Source organism: Eucalyptus grandis, chromosome 11, assembly GCF_016545825.1.
Source record: "Eucalyptus grandis isolate ANBG69807.140 chromosome 11, ASM1654582v1, whole genome shotgun sequence".
NCBI lineage: Eukaryota > Viridiplantae > Streptophyta > Magnoliopsida > Myrtales > Myrtaceae > Eucalyptus > Eucalyptus grandis.
Genome location: NC_052622.1, coordinates 109,752 through 131,833, shown reverse-complemented (window position 1 = coordinate 131,833; position 22,082 = coordinate 109,752). Strand labels below are relative to the sequence as shown.

The 22,082-nt window shown below is 39.1% G+C and overlaps 2 protein-coding genes across 2 annotated transcripts; both read right to left on the bottom strand.

Moving 5' to 3' along the window:
- Positions 1 to 10: 10 nt before the first annotated feature.
- LOC104424263 (dual specificity protein kinase YAK1 homolog) lies at positions 11 to 12,910 on the bottom strand (the record flags this gene model as incomplete). The annotated part of the gene is made up of 18 exons (XM_010036629.3): positions 11 to 522; positions 606 to 904; positions 1,106 to 1,264; positions 4,306 to 5,132; positions 5,259 to 5,333; positions 6,182 to 6,256; positions 6,382 to 6,464; positions 6,575 to 6,689; positions 6,856 to 7,006; positions 8,341 to 8,463; positions 9,347 to 9,387; positions 9,474 to 9,552; positions 9,647 to 9,729; positions 9,816 to 9,885; positions 10,337 to 10,446; positions 10,534 to 10,687; positions 11,397 to 11,596; positions 12,734 to 12,910. Coding segments are annotated over 18 exons (2,898 nt in total), but the record flags the coding sequence as incomplete, so codon positions are not given.
- Positions 12,911 to 16,083: 3,173 nt separating this feature from the next.
- On the bottom strand, positions 16,084 to 18,758 carry LOC104424262 (tocopherol O-methyltransferase, chloroplastic). Its single transcript, XM_010036628.3, has 6 exons — positions 18,243 to 18,758; positions 17,709 to 17,872; positions 17,493 to 17,597; positions 17,193 to 17,396; positions 16,954 to 17,056; positions 16,084 to 16,613 (listed from the first exon to the last, which is right to left on the bottom strand). Exons 1-6 carry the CDS (start codon positions 18,598 to 18,600, stop codon positions 16,495 to 16,497), a joined length of 1,053 nt encoding a protein of 350 aa, XP_010034930.2. The 5' UTR covers positions 18,601 to 18,758; the 3' UTR covers positions 16,084 to 16,494.
- Positions 18,759 to 22,082: the final 3,324 nt, after the last annotated feature.

Below are 22,082 nucleotides of genomic sequence, written 5' to 3'. Positions count from 1 at the left end.
GACAAGTGAGTTTCAAAGAAGCTGATGGAACTCCTCTGTGACCTCAATTACAATCCCCTCCACATTCCCATTCACCAAAATTCTTGGCACTTCCCTTCGAACAAAAGCAATCTACATTTCTTTCTTTGATTACCAGGACAAATAAAATAAGATGCTATACCAGAGCAGTATCAGTGTTACACAAGAATCAAATAGGATTTGGCACCTCAAAGGCAGATAAATTGATTAAATGGCCACAAATTGGAAAGCATCATTCAAAAGATAAGTCACAAGAGCTCCTCAAACCTGAACAATAAATTATATTCACCATGACCACAGCAATGAGCATCACATGATTGAGAATCTCGTTGCACAAGCCCACAAGACAGGTGAACTATCAATCTGACTTTCTTGGCCATCCAAAGCAGTGATTCCTCATTGTAAAAATTTAATCAATCTTTTGCTATTAGGCAATTCTTCCATAGTCTTTTCTTCCACGAGTTGTTGGAGGTATGTTTGTGAAAGCATCACTGGCCCTTCGCCCTGCATCAACAAAGATATAAAACCATTTGATTCTGCCACTTAAGCAATGGCAATAACCCTAGAGTGTAGAATTCAGAGAGTACCCCATGACATGCCATTGATGAAAGAGCTGTTTCCATGAGGATGTGCAACCCCATTGTTGAAGCTTGAAGAAGGAGCCTGCATCTTGTTATAATCCCACTCATTTCCACGCCCAGAGGATGCTCTTCCATAATATAGTCGCTGAGCACGATGCTGCGCCAAACGGCTGAAAGAATTATGAGAGGGCGGCGGCATAAAATGGGAAGGGTTTGACAAGCCACGTATTTGTCCAAAATACTGATCATGAGGTGGAGGATTGCCTGGCTCTACGTGTATAAATGATTGAGCAGGACCGTTGTGTCTGGAGTACAGAGAAGCATAAGTAAGCAGATGTAACCTTATTGCATGCATGTGCATGTGTTCATGAATAAAAGAATGTAAAGAATTCTTTTCTATAGGTTAACCAACAGTAAAAGCGGAAACAAAAACTTCCCATGTAACAGATTAAATGCAGATAACATTCCATTCCCCAGTGAATTAGCAAGGAAAGAGATTTGGCTACCTTATGAATGAATTTGTACTTGATGTGGGGACCTTGGTGGGCCTCCTGACACCTACTAATGACTCTGCAGAACTGAGATGCATCACTTTCCCAAACTCAGTGGCTAGGCAACTTTTATCTGAGGATTCTTCTTCCACTTCTTCCAGTAGTAGTTCATCACTGTGGTCAGAGATAGCAAATCAAATGAAACTTAAGAAATGCAGTCGTGTATCCATATGTGCAATGGGAAAAGATTTCCCACTGAAGGAATGTTAAGCAACTCAAAAGCCTTGAGCAGACACTAAGAGCTCTAATCTACGACTTTGTACAGAATAGACCAAAGAGGATAATCTACTTAAATCATCAATAGCTCTGTCACTAATAAACTGGAATAACTAGTGCACAGATAAAGAAAAATTCAAATAAACCAAAATTCCAGTTAATTTGGATTTTTGTCAAGAAAAGGCTTGCTGTTTTTATTCTATGAAACTGGTCATTTGTTTAGGTCGTGACCCAGAAATCATGACGAAATTACTTTTTTATAACATGGGCATGAACGCAGAGGCCAAGCTACCTGGAGACTTACGCATACATTTTAGATAGCTATGATTTTATGTCTATCACGTGTCAAGACCAAAAATATTAATTGCCATTATATCGTTTCACTCATGGATTTACAACCAGAATTCATTAAGTCTAAGGTCTTTTAATGAGATCCAAATAACTGAAAAATCCTCCAATTCATTCTCCCTTCTCACCCTTGCTTTCCTAGAGTCCAACTTTTGACATTACATCCTCCTCCTAGCCATATGAATAATTACTCATATCTAATACCTACATCATATATTATTTTCTTTTTCTCCCATTTCAAGCTTGTAAAGCAGAGAAGCAAGATTTATCTTTTAAGTTCATTAAGAAAGATGCTAATTTAGATCATTTTCTATATCTAACATGATACCAAAGAATGGGGATCCAGAAACTCCTTTAATTGTTAGGAAGTCATCATAATAGTTCGTTTTCTTTGCAGGATTATATACAACAGGAATAGAATAGCATGAAACTAAATAGCGTAACAACAGCAATATAATAGACATTTCTTAGTTTTTGGGTTGCAGAATGGAATCACTGTCCTAAGGACTGTCTTCTTTGCCTTCCCATAAATTGAGAATACCATGTGAAAATCATATCATCCCCTATTTATCCCCAAAAATGTGTGTGTGAGAGAGAGAGAGAGAGACAGAGACAGAGAGACAGAGACAGAGACAGAGATAGGACATCAAAGTACCCCCATATCCATTCAATAAGTTTAATCCATACGACAATAAAACCTCAATTATCTCTGCTAGCGGCACGATGCCTATTTATCTTATTATAATAATAAGGGATAAGTGCATTGAAAGTCCTAAAACTTATCATAAAAGTACAATTGAATCATAAAACTTTCAAAAAAACGCCACCAACTCCTAAAACTTTCAAAAAGTGTTATCAAGTCCTAAAACTTGTTATTAAAGTGTAATCAAGTCCTAAAGTTTTCAAAAATTGCAATTAATGGAAGGACTTGATTGGACCAATTTGACAATTCTTGATTGCACTTTTATAACAAGTTTTACGACTTCATTGCACTTTATGAGAGTTTTAGGGTTCGATTGCACTTTTGTGACAAGTTTTAAGATTTAAATTGCAATTTTTTGAAAGTTTTAGGACTAAACTGCATTTTTATAACAAGTTTTAGGACTTAACTTCACTTTTATGACAAGTTTTAGAGCTTCCAATGCACACACCATAATAATAATGAATAAAAAACAAAACGACTTCATTGTCAAAAAAATTTTATTATGAAACTAACTGAATTTGAAATAAATCTTTTTAATTATGTATAAATCTACGATTTAAAATTTAACTACAATTCTTTACCTAAAAAAAAAAAATTAACTACAATTTGTATACATATATATCTATCTATGTATAAATATATTTATGTATTTACATATGTCTATGCTGCAAATGTTTTGTATCATAAATTATAATAATTGGTTTTTTACGATACAAATATCATTATTTCATAATAATCAAGATCCTATAAGTTAGTTATCAATGCAAATATTTATTCATAAACATTAACATCATATACGGATATTACAATAATAATCAAGTATAGCCATCAAAAGCTTCTCACTATATAATATCACACATTAAATTAAAGTTATGATAAATTTTATACATAAATATAGATTATAACAAGTTATAAAAGACATTAAAAATATAATATGTTGTTCACAACTAAATTTGAGGTAATTCTAGCTATACTATAAATTAAATACACATAATGATCCTATGATACTAAATGCAACTAATTTAGAATAAAGCGTGATTATTTACTTTTTAATAAATAATTTAAAATGTAATCAATAATCTAATATTCCATGATTTTATAGACTTTCAGAATAAATAATAGTTTCTATGATAATTGCTGTGACAATTTCTTGGAATTACTATTTCTAAAGGCAGCAAGCAACGATTGTGCTTGATTTCGTGGAAATAGCTATTCCTAGAAGAGCTGTATCTGTTGGATTTTTTTCAATTGAATAATAGTTCTATTCTATAAAAATAAATTAAGAATACATAGTTATTCTGGTGAACCAAACGCCTGCCTATTTATTTCTATAATTGACACTTCCGATTGTCTGTTTATTTTGTTTCAAATGCAAGGCCTGGCTTACTAGAGGGCAAGTGTTAAAAAGATATGCTAAAAGGCTTATTTCCTGACAGCTTATACCTAAAAATAACACAACTGAGAATTGGTAGTCTACTAGGGTTTCAACGGCTCAATTTCCAGCAAACACTAGACTAGAATATTCTCTCTCTAAAGTCTAAGCTGATTGCCAAATAGATGGATAATCAGTCCAATCATCAACATAAAAAAATTCAATTAAGTATGGAAACTACAAATAAGCAAACCAAAAGAGCCATTTCATATACACACCTACTCTACCAGTAGACATGCATGAACCCTTATTCTCTCCAAAATAAACCAAGGGAAAAATATATCCCCAAAAGTTGAAATTACTAGAATCAATTGCCCCTGTATTTGTTTATTTTTAGTTCCAACTATATTACAAGAGGATGACTATGCTATGGCATGCAAGGAGTAGCACTGTATTTCATCCAACAGACTGGCTTATGCAGATTCAACTGATCTGTCAAAATCTTTATAAACTAACCTGTAGTTGGGATCCCAATCTCCAGGATTGGGCAATGATGAACCAGCATCATGCATGTCATCAGGGGCTCCTAGAGTTTGGTGCCACTGCCTATTGGAAACCTGTGCAAAGGATCCAGAAACATTCTGCATGGCAGGAAATCCGGAAGAAATTCCACCGACCACTTGCTGTTGTTTCCTGCTTACAGCAATAAGATTTGATGGCAAATGCAGAGTTGATTCATTAGGCAGGTGTGAACTACCCTCAGCTTGGCCAGAGTTGCCTCCTTCATTATGATGCCCTTGCCAATGCAGTGAAGATGAACTTTCCTGATACTGTGAGCTTCCAGAATAAGTCCAACCCTTTCTTCTGTTAAACTGTCCTGCTGCAGCCGTCTTTCCCAGTGGTGATCCCTGCAGACTACCTCTTGCTGGAGACGGTGGGCCAAACTGCCCAGGAGAACCAACTGAAAATTGGCCATAGGAGTTTGGTGGAGTAAATTGCGAAGGACTAGTGCCTAGGGGCAAGGAGGCAATGTTCCCTGCAGATGGGCTCATACCAAGTCCATTTACATGGGAATATTGAAAATTCCTCCATCTTGCATCAGGACTGCTTCCAAGCATTTTCCCATTGCCTTGTGAACTAATGTTCATAGCAGATGGACCAACAGGTGAATAATATGCGAAAAGATTTGCATTATCACCATAACTTCCATAGCTGCTGCCAAGCCCAGCACCATCATTATAGCTCCCATGACTTCCTAAACTGCCATAGCTACTTGCATGAGCATATGGCACCGCTTGGAAATTAGGACTACTATGCAGGGGGACCCTGTTCCTGCCAACTACCTACACAAGTGATCTTTGTGAGGGGAGAATGTATTCAATCATGTTAAATTCATAGAAATTGAAAAGAAAAACTTTACGACCTCAAACAAGAAAAACAATGGTACTTTGAGGGGGCAAAAATCTCACATTAGGAGACAAACCAGCAGCAAACCAATGTCCTCCACCTGGGTGATGATCTACCTTGATATTTTGAGCAACCAGCTACAACAAAAAGAAAGAAAAGAAAAAGATGAGTATAAACAATCAGACTTTTTTTTTTTTTTTTGGTAACCCAGGGAACCCCGTAAGCCAACAGCCGGCAAGCAAACCCTGGGGGAGCGACCGCAGAACCCACCACCATAGTATTCCAGGTAAGAATCCCTAACGACGCCTCTGGAATTCGAACTTCTCCCTTTCGTGAGGGGGAGAGAGCCCGAGCCAGCTGCGCCGCTGAGGGCGGTGGTTAAACAATCAGACTTTATACAACAGAAAGAGGAAGAAACAGGAGAAACAGTTGTAACTCTGAGGTGTCATGTCTATATTTCGCTAACACAGGCCATATAGCATAACAGAATGGGTAACATAAAAAAAGACACGATACTTGAGAAAAGATACTTAATTATATATATATTGATTTATAACTCAATTACACCTGTAGCTTAATTAGACCTTAAAATATGAAAATAAAACAAAGCAATGGCATGGCAAAAACTGTAAGGTGCTCAGACGATACACAGCACCACCAGCTCATTGGCAAGTCATCTCACTAACAGTACTAGCAGTCATCCTTGTTCAGTTTGCTATATTGAAACACTTGTAAACCAATAGGACACCCAAAATGTCCATAATTCACAATTATAAGTTAAAAGAAAAGCTAAGAAACCTCAAACAATCATTTTTGCTCAAATTTAATGAAATAAGCATTATATAACTTCATATAATAGCACAGCCCCATGTTCTTTCATAGTGGACCTCCAATGTTTTGACAGTTTCATTTCTCCAATTTGATAATGGGTTGGTCGCCTTCTTAGTGAATAAGAAGTCCAGCTCGCATGTTCTTAGTATCTTACCATGCGAGGGGTCTCCAGAGGCGGTTGATAAGGGCATGTAAAAGGTTCACCAGTGACAAATGGGTGTCCTGAAGCCTGAAAAACAAAGGACCTAGCCAGAATTACCAAAAAATGTCCAAAGTGAAATAAAAAATAATGCAATGGAAGCAAACTTGCCAGATGAGGTTACTGCAATAACTTTAAGATGATCAAATAATGACCTGAAATGGCGACCACCGTTTTGCAGGATCAAACTCAACAAGTCCTCTTAAGAAGTCAATTAGAGCTAACCGTACTTGAGACTCTGTCGAAGGGAAAGAGAAACAAGACATCTTAGGAACTACACAGTGTAGCAATCTTCCCAAAACGGTTGTGCCATCAACATCTTGTACAGTTGGTATCAGAAAGGCTAACCTTTGATCATATCTTCTTTAGTCAAGTTCTTTCGGTATGGGTAGCTTGTTACAATTGCTTCAAGATTCATATAATTGAAATACTCTTTTCCAATCGAAGGCTTTTTCAGCTCTCTCTATTTAAAACAAAAGAACCAGAAAAGATTTAAAACAAAAGAACCAGAAAAGAATCAATTTAAAAAAGCCAAAATGGGAATGAAAGACAAAAAAAAAGGAAAGAGAGAGAGAGAGAGAGAGAGAGAGAGAGAGAGAAAATAACATTGTCCAAGCTGGATAACTTACAGCTTCATATTCTTCTTCTGATAAAACTTGATAAACACTCCTCTGACAAATTGAAGCCTGAAAATTCTCCATATCATGGACATTTCCAATGCACTTAAAAAACTTGGTTGTATTTTTTGCCTCCTTAAGTACATAATCAGGGGGCTGTCCTCTGCAATATTTCCACACGTGCAGGAAACCGACTTAGTGCACTCACGTCAGCCATTAGAAACTGCTAAAAAAATATTTGGAATATTTTTTGGACGATTTACTCAATCTAGAAACAAGCTAATGGCTTCATCACTCCCCATTGATTTTACTAGAACCATTATGGATAGATGGAGTCCCTTGCATAAGATGCTAGCAAGTGTCCATACAAATGTACATTCATCACTATGATTAACTAAACTTACTATGTTGTGTATAAGAGTTCAGTTTAGCCCAAATGACTAAGATATGATTAAGTATCTTTCGATCTAACCCTTAGTTAAGGGTGCAACAGAATGCTTTTGATAACAATTCGATAGATATATGTGCAGGTACTTATACATCAGTACATTCTATCTTGTAGCATTTCCTATATCTCCGCTTACTTAGGCCTTTTTAATTGCGTCCTCTTACACTTTCCTCTTTACCTTCTTACATGACAACTACCATATAATCTCTAAGGGAAACAGTCACATTTATGAATCACTATGCAATGTGCTTTATCATGTATAAGTATTCACATTGATTCTGAATGACTAATGTATCAAGTAAAAGTATTCAATATAAGCCCTTAATTAAGGGTACAAATGAATGCTCTTAAAAACAAATTGATGATGGACATACATGTGGGTACTTCTACAATAATATCAGTATGTTCTATCTTGTAGCTTTTCCTTTGCATCAAGTCACTCGGCCCTCTTTAGAATTCCTATGCATGTCCACTTTACACCGTTTTACATGGACCACAATTTCTAGGGTCCAATTGTTTGGGCTTAGAAAGTATTTAATCAAATTTAAAAATGGAAACTAAAATATTTAAAGTTTCAAAAAATTTGCAACAAAATAGGTTTTGAAAAAGTTTTAGGTGATGGGAGTTTAATAGACGAACACGTATGACAAGTCCCCTGTGATTTGACGTGAAGCAGAAGCCATTAAAAATGAAGGAAAAATTTCTCACCGAAAGAGACTAATTGCTACTAATTCATTTATTTCTACATTTGTGGAGGAAAAGACAGCATGCAAAATGTTTACAAATAATGATGATATTCATTTTGCTGCACGACAAACTTCTCACATAAAAGAAAAATAAAATCTCTGCTTCTTCATACTATTTTTCATAGGGGAAGGAAAAGAAACAATAGATGAATAATTAAAGGAAACTGCATGAGATCCAGAATTAAGCAGCCAATAATCATAACTGTCTTCAAAAATGTGCTCAGGATGGAAGCAAGCCAATTTAATAAAGAATGTTGGAAACAACAAAATAATGAAATCAGAAGACAGAAGAAGGAAAAGTACCCAAGTATTTTGATCATTCTCTGCAGAAGATCAAATTCTGATGCTCCAGGAAACAACGGCAATCCCAGGAACAGTTCCGCCACTATGCAGCCAAAAGACCACATGTCAATAGCCGTTGTGTATCTAAGAAGGGTCAAGGTGCAACCTAATTCTCGCACCCACATGAGAGAGAAAGAGAGAGAGAGAGAGAGGATTTGCACTGAAGTAGCAACAATCTTCATCAAAGGGAAGGCTCTATCTGTTAAAAAATCCTTAGTACATGATATGCAGTGTTGAATCATGTCAATAGGTTCATAGCTGTGTATGTTCCAAGCAAAAGCTTCGATTAAGTCAAGCAAATGAAAGTAAAGGTAACAAATTTCAGTTCTGGTATGAAGATGCCTTTCTTTGGCATTTTGCCTCATGCCGATAGCACGATTGACATAAATTCAGCATCAGCATACTCAATAATTGAGATAGCTGGCTGCTGGCTGAGCTAATCTCTCAATTGAAGTCCTTGAAGAAGTCCTACTACCTGATCTGTGTCTTTGCTTTGCGAAATAGTGAACCTGCCACCTCAATGATTTTTCAACCCAAGTCAACCAAAATGTTGATGGGTTACATCAGAATTAATTATATCAGGGTCAGGGACTGGTCATTGACTGGATTTCAATAAAACAATTCTTGTGCCAAAACTAAAATAACTCAATGTGAACAGCTGGAACCGGTTGCGAAGCTTTATCGGTGACTTCAATTGTAGGCAATCACAACCATTGTCAAAGCAAATCATTCTTAATAGACAATTTAATGGTCCAAAGGACATTTGAATTAAGCTGGCTTCCATGTTTGATGGAACTTTACTTTGCAAAGTTTGAGTAAGCTGCAGACTGACAAGAGGAAATGACAAAGAAATCTGGAACGAAGAAACTAAAACCGAATACAAAATATAAAGGATGAAAAAATATCAACCAAGATGTCGCATGATAAATAGACTAATTCAAAGCTAGCTATTCATTTACAAGGATACCGATACCCAAGAAGAACTTCAGGCGATCTATAGTAGCGGCTCTGCAGAAGGAAGAAGTAATTCATATGTTAGGCTTCATTAGAATGATCAGAGAAAATTAGTGTCAACGTCAAGCATGGAAGAAAACCTGAATGTATGAGTAGACAGTTCGTTCTTCCATGCATGCAGATCCAAAGTCGATAATCTTTATTTCTGCTTGCTTCGTGCTGGCAATTACAAGGCGTAACAATCACTTACAGCAGCTGCGATCACTTCATAATTTATTGAAAGGTATAAAAGACATGAAGAAAAATAGCTCACCTTGTGCATAGGAGTATGTTCTCTGGCTTCAGATCACAATGAATGATACCAGCATCTTTTAAAAGAGCCAGTCCACGTAAAATCTATATAATTAAGTGGAGAAGCATAAATTTTCACGATAATAAAATCAGAAATAATAGTTAGTATTGTTTAGAAAAGTCTGCTATACTTGTCTGGAGAACAGCTGCACTATGCTCAACGACAATCCCCTGAAGTGGTTAAGCTTAATAAGCTCGTACCTGCATGATTAGAAAAGAATTATAATACTATTATGTACATATATGGAAGAGGGCAAAAAGAAGAAGAGAGAAAATGTAACATTATTCCAAGTCTCTATACGGTGATATATGAGGGTTGTTAATCTATGAGATTCCGATGCTCTTTATCTACATTTGGTCTCCCCCTAATGGCTTAAATGTTATAGTAGGACTTCCAAACATGGTATCATAAACAGGTTCCACCTCATATTTATTTCACATGTGAGGCTCCCCATTCATCAATTCCACATTCCGTTCTCAGTTCAATCTGCCCATGAGAGGGGTATTCAAGTATTTACTCACTTGTGTACGGGTCTAAACGCTCTTTCTGTACATATGGTCTCCCTCCATTGAATCACTTAAAATTTTTTGTTGGACTTTCTCACAAGAGGAAAAGAACCTAAGTTTTAATGAGTCGTTCAAAATAACTTACAGATTTGTATCAAGCAGCTCAAAACAGATGCATAAGTGCTGATGACATATGAAGTAATCATAGATACGGACAATGTGATGCTTATCCTCAGGATCATACTTCTTATTTAACTGCAAACGGAAAAACAAAGGTAAGCTGAGCAGAATCAAAACAGGTAGTACAAACACTGCATGCTGGATAATGTCACATTGAACTACCGTTGTCAAAATAGAAACTTCAACCAGTGCTTGTTGGGAGTATGCAGGTTGATTCTTTATAATTTTGACAGCAAGAAAACTGCAAGTTTCAGGAACCCAGCATTTGGCAACCTGACCAAAGGTACCATGGCCTAGGACTTCTTTGACAATATATCTGCAAGAAAAGTAGAATTTCAAGTACACTCGATTCCAATCAATCGCATGAATTATAACCCAGTAAAGGCTTGTTTACTCACATAACTTCAATGATGGATGCACAACTTTGAGAAACTAGAACGCCCATGATAAAGTTAGAGTAAGTTGGATCCTATTTATTGTGCATACCAATTCAATAGCTAAACAAATTACATAAGGAACTTCAATCATAATTCCAGTGCAGTAAACGACTTCATGAAAGTCACAGAGAAAAATCAATTACTCCTGCAGATTTAGCTTTTTAGGCATTCTGGTGAAGCAAGATGATGAAAAACTGGGAAAAAAAAAAAAACCGAACCTCGTTCATCAATGGAGCCAACTAGAAATTCAGACTTCTAAGAGCATCTCTACATCTAGAATGCCACTTATAATTCCCTCCCCAGGAAAATCTAATTCCTCTCAAATTATGAGAAACAAATAAAGAACGATTATATCACAAACTTGTCAAAGGAATTCAAAAAGGGGGAAAGAATGGTCCCAAAGCATCCCGGTTAGTTCTGCTAATGAGCATAGACAGTGATAGGAAGTTTGACACACAGAAGACTGAAGTAATGAGATGGCCCAAACTCATTAATCACAAATGGAGAGAGAGAGAGAGAGAGAGAGAGAGAGAGAGAATCGGCAGCACTAGCAACAACTATAACTTCACTGACTCAACGATCACACACCTCCGTTTCGTATCTGGATTGACCAGGACAAAGTTTACTGTCAAAATAAGGTCCGAGTTTGCATTGTCATAGCCATCATTAAGAACTCCAACTGATGGAGTGGTCAAATACCGCTTTGGGTTCAGTTCTTCAGAATAGTTGAAATGAGGGTTGCATATTCGATATGTCTCCACTATCTCCTTGGTTAGTCTCACCACCAACTGCAACAGTGAAATTAGTGGTATCAAGGTCTATTAAAATGCTAAATATTCAGTTCCATAAGAAACATAAAAACATTTGTCAAGACAAGAGTACGCTGCATTGTAGTTGTCATGCAATCATTGACCTGAGGTTAAAATCAATAGTAAAGGCAGATGCAACTAAGTGACATAAAAAGGTAGAAAAGGCTGTCATGTCAGTAAAGGTTATAGAAGAAAAGGAAAGGTGATGTTTTAACGGACAATGTCCAATCACAACCCTAACCAGTTAGACAGCCCGAAGTGCCTCGGACATAACTGAAGCCTAACCTACTGTCCAGGGGCCAACATGCTTTACTAAATTTTGCAGGCACAAATGAAGTTACCAGCCTAGCAGACCCACAAAACAGTCAGCAGATCCGAAGTTGCCATTACTGACAGAACAAGAGACTTGATAACATCAAGAAACAATGGAGGACGAAGGAGTTATGAGACTTGCTAATATTGGAGGCCATTCCTATGATAAAATGAGGGGAAAGCCAGGTGATTGATAGAAACAAATGGGAATTCTACTTCCTTTTGCGCAACTTGCACAGTAAAAACAAAACTGAAGGAGAAATTGGCATAAAAATTAAGTTTTTTCACTCGATACCAAGTTGATTAACCACACTCGAAATCCAAATCAAGTACTCCAATGTAGTCGATCACACATTGAATGTTCAATTACTCAAAACATTTACCTCAAAATCAACTCTTTCAAGTGCTAATGCATCTATTTTCTAGCCTCGATTTTTCTAATGAACATTGAAATTTTTCAGTTCTATGGTAAATTAGATAGATGGAATTTCCATTTACTGGGCATAAGGGAAAGAGCGATCCTCTTAACCATTACCAAAGACGGGGGCGTGGGAGGAACTGGAATTACCAGGATGATCAAGTCAGGAAGGAGCAAACCCGTGATGCTCAGTCTAGAGGGTCAATACAAATTCAGATTTTATGGTTATGCTTGTATTTCCAGCAGCATGCATCATTCGGACAACAGAACAGCACGTGTATTACCAAGGAAAACTCTCGATCGGAAGAGCAACGTGGGGAGGGGGAAAGACTAAGGGGCATTAGACTTAGCTGAATCGGAAGGAAAGACAGAGAGAGAACACTCACAGGTCTCCTAACAACGACTCGCAAACTCGTGGACGTGGGAGCGACATAACCTCTGAAAGCGAGCGGCCTGGGATGCCACGCCGACGAGGAGGAGGAGGAGGGGGAGGGGAGGAGGGGGAGGAGGAGGAAGAGGGCTCGGGCGAATCGGTGGCGCGGCCCAGGTGGTGGGCCCGAGGGTCAGCTTCATCGTTAGGGCTGACCTCATCCATTACGAGGGCCTTCCTTTACTCCCCGAAGCACGAATTGACCTCATCCACGAAATCCGTCATCACGTATCATCCGCAGACACGACGAGGGCCAGGAGGGCGAGCGAGCTGGGAAAGACGGCAAAGGTCGAGAGAGAGAGAGAGAGAGGGGAGAGGGCGATCAATCGAAGGAGGAGGAGGAGAGAGGTCCTGCGGCGGAGGGGGAGGGGAGGGGGAGGGAGAGTGACGACGGGAGTGCCGAGTGCAGAAACTCTCCACCACCAACGGAATCTAATCCCATCACCAGCATTTTCTGATTGGGCGATCGACCCACGATGATGATCAACGCCGAGACGGCGGCATCGGAGCGATCGATCAGGAGAGGGAGAGGGAGAGGGGGAGGGAGAGGGATTGGGGATTTGGTTTAGAGAATAAGGAGGGGAGGGGAGGGAGGGAGGGGAGGGGAGGGCGATGCGAATTCTTGAAGCAACCAAATGGAAGGAGGAGAGAGACACGAAAAACCAATTAAATTAAAAATAAAGATTAGAGAGAGAGAGAGAGAGAGAGAGAGGATGATAGATGAAGGTGGAAGCAGGAAGCAGGAAGCAGGAGGAGGCGAGCAGGAGGCGGTGGTGAAAAGTGGGACGAAATCGAGTCAGAGAGAGAGAGAGCGCCCTTCTTTCTTTCTTCTTTCTTTCTTTCTTTCCCCCAAATTCCCCCTCAATTAATATATTGTTAATGCCATTATTTCCCATCTTTAATTTTCCTTTTTTTCTCTTTTCTTTTTTGGGGGCTCAAATCAAATCTCTCTCCCCTTCGTTTCCTTTGCACCGTGCTTGGCTTTCGTTGGGGGTGGAGTGAAAGTTGAGATTTTGTGAATTTCTTTCATTCTTTTTTTTATTCATTTTTTTCCAACGTTAAAAAGGATGGTCCAGATACGCACTTTAATTAGGTCGTGCACTACCATGAAATTATTGTACACGCAACGATTTTGGCCTCTTGTTAATGTTGACATGACATTATGTCGTCATTGTTTTTCAATTCCTTGGTGATCGGTAAATACGCTGCAATTTCTCGAGCAATAAAAGAATTTGAGAGAAATTTCTGATGAATTGAAAATGTGATTTTAGACTAGAACGTAGATCCCAATAATGACTTAATTCTCTAAAAAATCTCAAATTTAGACTAAGTCTTAATTCTACCCCCTTTTTTCTTTATAAAAAAAAACCCCACTTTAAGTCCAATACTAGTCTGCCCCTATCTTTTTTTTGTTTGAAAGAAAAAGAAAACTCAATTCAAATCTGACTCAGTAGTCACTCCATACAAAAATTGCTTTTAGCTGTCCCTAGTTTCCCCAATTTTTCATGTTGAAGAATAGTTTCGTTTTGGAGATAATTTTCAGCGTCACCATGCTGATGTCTTGTTGTTATTGACGTGGCATTGCAACATCAAATAATTAATGACAACTTTTGGACTAAAGGTTGTCAAGGACAGATCTAAGGATTGAATCAAAGTTGGTGATTTTTTTTGGGTAAAAAAAAAGTTCCGGAAAAATTCGGGATTGAAGTTAAAGTTAGTGAATTTTCTTAGATAAAAAATCCGAGTAAATTTGGTGCTAGACCTAAAGCGTGGGAAAAGTTCAAGAATGACCTAAAGTTGCAAATATTTTAAGGAATTAGGCCTCACAAAAAGGTCGTTTCTCTTTGATGATTTGGCAATGAAGGGTTGTTGTGTTTGCGCTAGCTCGATGATGAGTAGAGAGATTATTCTCATTCTGTCATGTGTGTACCTTATATGTCATATGTAGGGAAAAGTATAAAAATAGTCCTAAACTTTTTGTATTTATACCAATTCAGTTCTAAACTTTTTAATTAAATCATTTTAGTCCTAAACCTTTTTTACATTGGTACTATTAAGTACATCCCACTAATTTAAGCTGGAAATTGCTGACGTAGCCGCCAGCGGTCTTATGTGGTGCCATGTGGACAAATTTTCTAATTTTTTTATATTTTTTTCAAATTAAAAAAAAAAATCTTTCTTTTTTCTTTTCTCCTTACCCCTTGGCCAGCGAGGTCACCGGCCGACCGACCATCGCCAGCCACAGGCTAGTCGGGCGAGGGCACGGCAGCCCTCGCTCGTGGCGAACAAGGGCGCGGCGACCCTCACCAAAATCCAAGCAAGGGCATGACAGCCCTCTTGGCCCTCGCATGGATCGGGGTGGGGGGCCGACGCCCTCGCCTGTGGCCGGCGAGGGCGCAGCGGCCCTCGCCCTAACCAACCCGTGATCGGCGATCGCGATGGCCAAGGGGTAAGGAGAAAAGAAAAAAAAAGAGAAAAAAAGAAAAATAATAATTTAAAAATTTTGAAAAAAAATAAAAATTTATAAAATTTGTCCACGTGACGCCACATAAGACCGTCAACGGCCACATTAGCAATTTCCTGCTTAATTAGCTAGATGTATTGAATTGGTACCAATGTAAACTAAAATGGTTCAATTAAAAAGTTTAGGACTGAATTGCTACCAATACAAAAAGTTTAAGACTATTTTTGTACTTTTCCCATCATATATATAATCAAATTCAAACAAAGTGCACTCGTTTCATTTATTTCATGTGATATTCACCATAAATGTTTCATTTATTTCATGAAGAATGAATAATTTAAAAAACACATTCTTAAAAATGATTGATCATATTATTTAAAATTACTAGCCAATAAAAAATGTTTTCATAATTAACAATAAATTATGTCTATACATATTTTTGGACAATAAAAATGTTTTTCGTTTGTTCTTATGGACAATAACTAGCCCCTATCAAGCAGTCATCACCTTTTTCTTTTCCTTCTCTTCCTTTGATTTTCTTTCCCGGTAGGTTTTCCATCGTTAATATGCATGCATATCAGCAATTTATTCGCCAATATATGACAACTTTTCCGCTTTGACTTTACCACTTTCTCTTCTTGGTAACAAGCAAAAGACAAATTGTGCAAAAAAAGAAAAAAAAAATACGAGCAAAAGACACGTTGCTTATACGAGCAAAATAAAAATATCGAATATCTTGAGAGAGACGTGAATGTCTAAAATCGCAACAAATCCGAATGAATTGCGTTCACGTTCATTTTTTTTTTCAAAGAAATGAGGTAAAATAGGGTGAGGGAAGGAGAGAATAAGAAGCAATTGCAAATTTTAAGCAGAGGCCACGGCCGGCAAAAGCCGAAAAGCTTTACACGCTAGTCCTTTCCTCTGTCCATCTAGATGCTTTGAACGAGTACATCGTGGAGAGGGCCATTCCTGGACTCCAACTATGTCCATCGCCCCCCCATCCTTCTAACAACATCTAAGTTATAGAATGAGGAACCAAGTTCGATCTAGCACCTGTATCCACGCAGATGGTTGCCTTCTACATACCGCTAGAGAGGCACCGATGTACAGGCAACCAGGGACAAAAAAGAGGAGGCACCTGATCTTATTCAGCACAATGTAATCTTCAACAACAGAGTTTCAGTAAGCCGACAGCAGCGTCATGATGATAATGATGTGAGTTTCGGAAGATTTATTCCCCACATCTATTCCATCTATACATCCGGAGCTTGTTCGGGCTTTCGACATGTAATGATGGCGAACTTGATGACTCCCTTCTTGTATCCCTCAATCATCAGTGGCATTGCCAGTGCTCCCTTAATGGTCTTGATTCCTATTCAAATCAATGCACAATGCCCTCAGTACCATTTTCCCCCCCTCTCTATCAGAATAAGAAAAGGGCGTCCAAAATGTTCTGTTCAGCTACCCAGAGAAAGTGAAAATCCTTTTTTTTTAAACATGGTAAGATGATGTGATAGCACGTAGAAGCCTCTAAAATAGATTTGTTACTTTGAACGTTCTCTGCGTGGTTTCGAGAATTATAGACCCAGTGGCCAACACACGAATGGGACTAGATGCCTCCATTCCATGCATACCAAGACCATGGTGTTCAAAGTTAATTGATATGTGAACAGGACAATAACTGGTGAGTTGCGGGGAAGCAAGAGACTCACCACTGAAGAGCAGCGATGTCAGGCCTTTCCACGTCAATGCAGTGCGCAGCACTGCTGGCCAGAAAGGTGCAACATTTGGGGACCAGTCTGCTACCTTAATATCCTGGACGGCAAAGGAACTTTACGTGAAGGACCTTAAATCCTTCGACAAGTATTACCCTTGTCTAGTTCCGGCTGTTATAAGCCGTTATAGGTGCCCCTCAGAATGATTGTGGAGATAGTTGAGCAACTTAAGTTACCTGGAGGGAGAGGGAGTGCAATAGGCCGACATAGTCAGCAGCCGAACACCAAGCGGGAAGAAAATAAGCTTTGCAGATCTTTTGGAGCAGTTCCTTCTCCCATGGTTTCAGTGAGTCTTCAGAGGGGTTGAGATCCCTGTGACACCAGGTGACGATAATAATCGTGGCTCCTGGGGCTGCAACTCGAGCCAGCTCTTGCACAAACTGCAAATTTTAAAGAACAAGTAAAGTGAAGGGAAAGATTAAAGATTGGATAGGATAGTACAGAGGAGTGAAAGATGGAAGAGAAGAAGTGAGGACCTTAGGTTTGTCAGGCATGTGTTCCCCGCTTTCCATGGACCAAACGAGGTCAAACTCGTCATCGGGAAAGGGCTGCTGCAAAGCATCTGCAACTTGGAAGGAAACCTGGATCGGGTGTAGGATCGTAGGGTTGCCACTCAGGTGCTAGGGAGAATACTGATTGGTGAAAGGAAAGGAAAGGAAAGAAGAGGAAGGGAAGGAAGGAAGGTAGAACACCTGGTCGGAGAGTCCCTGGGAGTCGGCGAGAGCGTTGGCCCTTTGGGCTTGGATCGGACTCAAGGTGATACCGCGACATTGGGCTCCGAATTTCTGAGCCAGGTATCTGGAGCTCCCTCCTATCCCACATCCCACGTCCACGATTCGCTTCGGTATCTTGGAATCTAGCACCAAGGAGGAGGGATCAAAACCACGGGTGGGGGTCTGGGGTTCACATAATCTCCTCGTCCTCCTCCTCATCATGACGAAGGCGCACACACAGATTCAAAGTCGGAAAGGGGTACGCGCGGTAACGTTACGTAACAAACTTTCTAGTGGACATTAAGCCAGAGGCGTACGGTCGGCGGCCGTGTTAAATTACGTCATTGGAAAACAGTGAAGCCCGCTTTTCACCACAGGGAATCAATCAGAGTTCTTACTAGCGTTAGCGTGATGCTGCGATTGGGGGAAATGAGCCACAGGCCAATTGAAAACGGGGGGAGACATCTCGTCCGCGAAAGATAAGAGAGAGAGAAGCGGTCTTAGGAGACTCACCAGGATGGAGGAGGGAGGCGAAGCGGAGGGACTCTTCAATCATGCGGATCTGGGCGGAGCGGTGGTTGGTGAGGGAGAGGGAGACGTCGTCGGCGTCGGAGTCGTAGAAGCCGTGGTGCATGTGGTCGCCCCATATCTGCTCCCACAAGCCGGAGGACTGGTCGTAGAAGTCGGCAATCCCCTGCTTCAGCTCCTGCAGCTGCGGGGGAGAAGAAGACGCCATTGCCATTAGGGGAGTGCGAGCGCGGGAGGAGGAGGAGGAGGAGGAGGGGCGGCAGTGGTGGACCAGGTGGGGGGAGCGTGGAGGTGGGGGAGAGAGAAGGGATGCGGAAGGGACAGGGCTGCGGAGTGAGGCCATGATGATAATTACCACTTAATGCTTTTATAAAAAGGGGATGTGGGGATGGAAGGGGAGGTCGGATCCCGCGGCTGTCTCTTTTAACCTCTTCTGCTGCAGCATCCATAAACTATCGAGAAGCGAATCGGGGGAACGCCGTAAACGGACGAACGCCTGCCTGCCTGCCTGCCTGCCTGCCATAATAATAATAATTCAGGCTGCGGCGCCCACGCCCCAATCAGGGACCTGACCTCCGCTCTCTCCACCACTCGAACGATGCTGATGATGATGATGGCAGCAGCAAGGCAGGCGGCAAGCAACGAGTGGCGGCAGCTTTCTGTTTTCCACGTTTCGTCCTTTTGACTTATTTACTCGAATCGAAAATGAGTTTCTCCTGCGAACAAAACTCCAATCCCTTTTTTTTTTTTGTTTTTTTTTTAATGACTAAAAAGTGACCAAGTTCGACGTCGTATACTCTCGACTGCCTCGACCCAATTGGAAAACACCTTGTCGTACTACATAGCATTTTATATATTTTGCAATGGTGGGGAAACGTAACGGAAAACAATATTCCACGATAGGTGTGCATCCACCGTGATTCCCCCACACATGCGGAAGTAACTTTCGTTAGGAAATACACCGCCGTACCTATTTCATTTCCATTCTAATTCGATATGTACGACCACAAAAAAAGCATTCTCGTCCCTTTGTTTTTTTTTTACTTACATCCTTTTTCCCCCTTATTTTATCCATTATCATTGGATCTCTTTCTTGCATATATATATATATATATATATATATGACACTTCACCATAACTTTTTTTAACGTAGACGTCAATCATCTTATATAACACGATCAATAATAATGTTAACAATTTATATATAGTTTTAAAAAAAAAGTTTTGACTATTTTCCTTTCCTTTTTCTTTTTCATTTATTTTTCCTAGTTCCCTTCATTGGTGGTTAGAGCCTCGCAAAATTGACCCAAATGACCATATTGGCAAATTGTTTAAAAGATTTATAAAATTAGCCAAATTGATAAATTTAAGATTTGATTAATGCTACCGGATAATAAATTTATGATTTTTTTAGACTATTATTCGGACAGGACTAACGTTTAGTTCAATGGAATACATCTCTAGATCCAATAAATCTTAGATATTTCATTCAATGCACACAATTACGAATAAATACTCCCCCCCAAAAAAAAAAAAAAAAAGGCAAGTCGTAGTTCTTTTGGGTTTTCCAAGCCTTGTTGTTTCAAATCAAATAAATGGGAAGGTCGAATGGTCATCTACATTAGGGGTGAGCATGGTTTCTTGATAGATCTTGGAACTTGAGAATCAAATCGATAGAAAATTGTAGGTTCCGGGTTTCAAGGTATGCAAAGTAAATTATAAGTTCTAAAAAATGAGAAACCTATTTTGACAAGCAGGTGCTGGGTTTTTATTTGGAAGAACTTAGAAATTAGATCTTGGAACTTGTAACGTGTAAACTAGAATCTAGAACAAGTTTAATGTTCTTATTCTTCTTTGTTCATATGTTTGCGCGATTTTACGATATTCCATGACATTCGATGAGAAGCGTATAATTCGGAAGCATTAATTTGAGTTTTCATTTTATGATTGAGACTTTTACTTTAGGGTTAATATTTTGAAAAACCCTAAATTGGTACACATGTGACAAATTAATCCCAAACTAATTTTTTGATCATTAAAAACTCCAAACTAGTACATCTGTGACAAATTTATCCCAATTGATCATAAAAAATCCCAAACTAATATACTTGTGACAATTTTACCCCAAACTAATTTATTCAACCGCTAAAAACCCTAAACTAATACATTTGTAATAAAGATACCCTCTGTTAAATTGAATTAATACTACAAAAAATTGTAAATGTTGTATAACTATGACAAATGGAGAATAAAATCGCAAATTGGCACATTAGTCAATTGTCACGTGTTATTCAACTTGGTAATTTGATAATAAAATTTAACAGAAACTAACATAGGATAAATTTTCACAAGTGTACTAGTTTAAGGTAAATTTGTCAAAGGTGTATCATTTTGGATTTTTGGTAGTAAAAAAAATTAGTTTTAGGTAAATATATCACAAGTGTACCAGTTTTGGGTTTTTCAAGGTATTAACCATTTACTTTATTATACCGAAGTTGGATAAGACCTTGAACCTTGGGGGAAAGGTGCAAGGGTCGAAACCCAGTGGAAGCATCGGCGTCTTAAGCGTGATGTCGGGGTGGTGGGTCCTCCGCTAGCATCACTCCAGGGTTTACTTGGCGGCTATGTACCGCCGTAAGGTGACGAACGGCTGACGGGGTTCCCTGGATTACCAAAAAAAAAAAAAACCATTTACTTTATTAATGTTTATATTTTTTATGTGTTTACATATAAGTTATGGCCAATGAATTGTAACAGAAAGTGGTGGTTATTAAAGGTTTTAATTTACTACAATCATTCAATCAATAATATAAGTGGAACTTGGGTAGACCCTAGAGTCTGTGACAGGGTAGGTTCCAGGTTCTAGGATATGCAAGATAAGTTTTAGATTAAAAAAAATAAGAAATATATTTTAACAGGCAAATTTCAAGTGAAACCTGTACAGAACCTACAACCGCTTTCTCCTAATCTACATCCATATTAAATTGTAAAACTTCAAAAGAAACTTCCCTTTTTTAACCCTACAATGCACAAGAGGTGGTAATTATTAAGCCCAGATTTTGCTTGTAATGATATTGTTTGTTTTGGGCCAAAACTCACACAGTTTTGCTCCTAGGCGCATGATATTGTCTGCATTGGGTTAGAACCCGCATGGTTTTTGTTCCTTGGGTTTTCGCCCAAGAAAGGCTTTGTCACAAATTAGGACAAGTGTCATTACATGTATGACATTTCACCTCACTACACTCAAGTGATCTTTTGCCCCAAGAAAGGCCTCGTTACAAGTTAAAACAAGTATCGTCACATATATGGTACTTCACCTCACCACAACCAAGCGATGTGACAAGAGATGTGGGATGCTAGAGTCGGAGCTGCACTTTGTGTGGGCCCTTCCTAGCCTCGTTGAACTAGGTCATTAGAGGCCCACCAGTTTTTGTGTAATTCGTCTCCAAACCTCACACTTTAGATTGGGCTATTAGCTTTGATACCAAAATGTTAAGCCCAAGTTCTCCTCGTAATGATATTGTCCATTTTGGGCCAAGGTCCATACAAGTTAAAACAAGTATTATCACATATATGGTATTTCACCTCATCACACTCAGAAGATGTGGGATTCAGTTCATTTCTGTCTTCACGCCATCCTACAATTGGAGCCGTACTTTGTTCGGGCTCTCTCTAGACCCGGCTATTACTCTCGCCTTCATTGGATCGGGTCGTTACTTCCTTTTCTTTTGTTTTCATCTCTTATGGGGACCCTAACTATGTTTTTGTCGCTTTTCAAATCCACGAGTGTTTTTGTAAGACGTTGTCAGTGTACTTGTCGTCCTC

Excerpts from the sequence above, each read along its gene's own strand:
- LOC104424262 (XM_010036628.3), bottom strand. The coding sequence starts at position 18,600 with ATGGCCTCACTCCGCAGCCCTGTCCCTTCCGCATCCCTTCTCTCTCCC. Across the intron at positions 17,397-17,492 it reads ACATGCCTGACAAACCTAAG|TTTGTGCAAGAGCTGGCTCG; the intron begins GTCCTCACTTCT and ends TAAAATTTGCAG. Across the intron at positions 16,614-16,953 it reads GACATCGCTGCTCTTCAGTG|GAATCAAGACCATTAAGGGA; the intron begins GTGAGTCTCTTG and ends TGATTTGAATAG.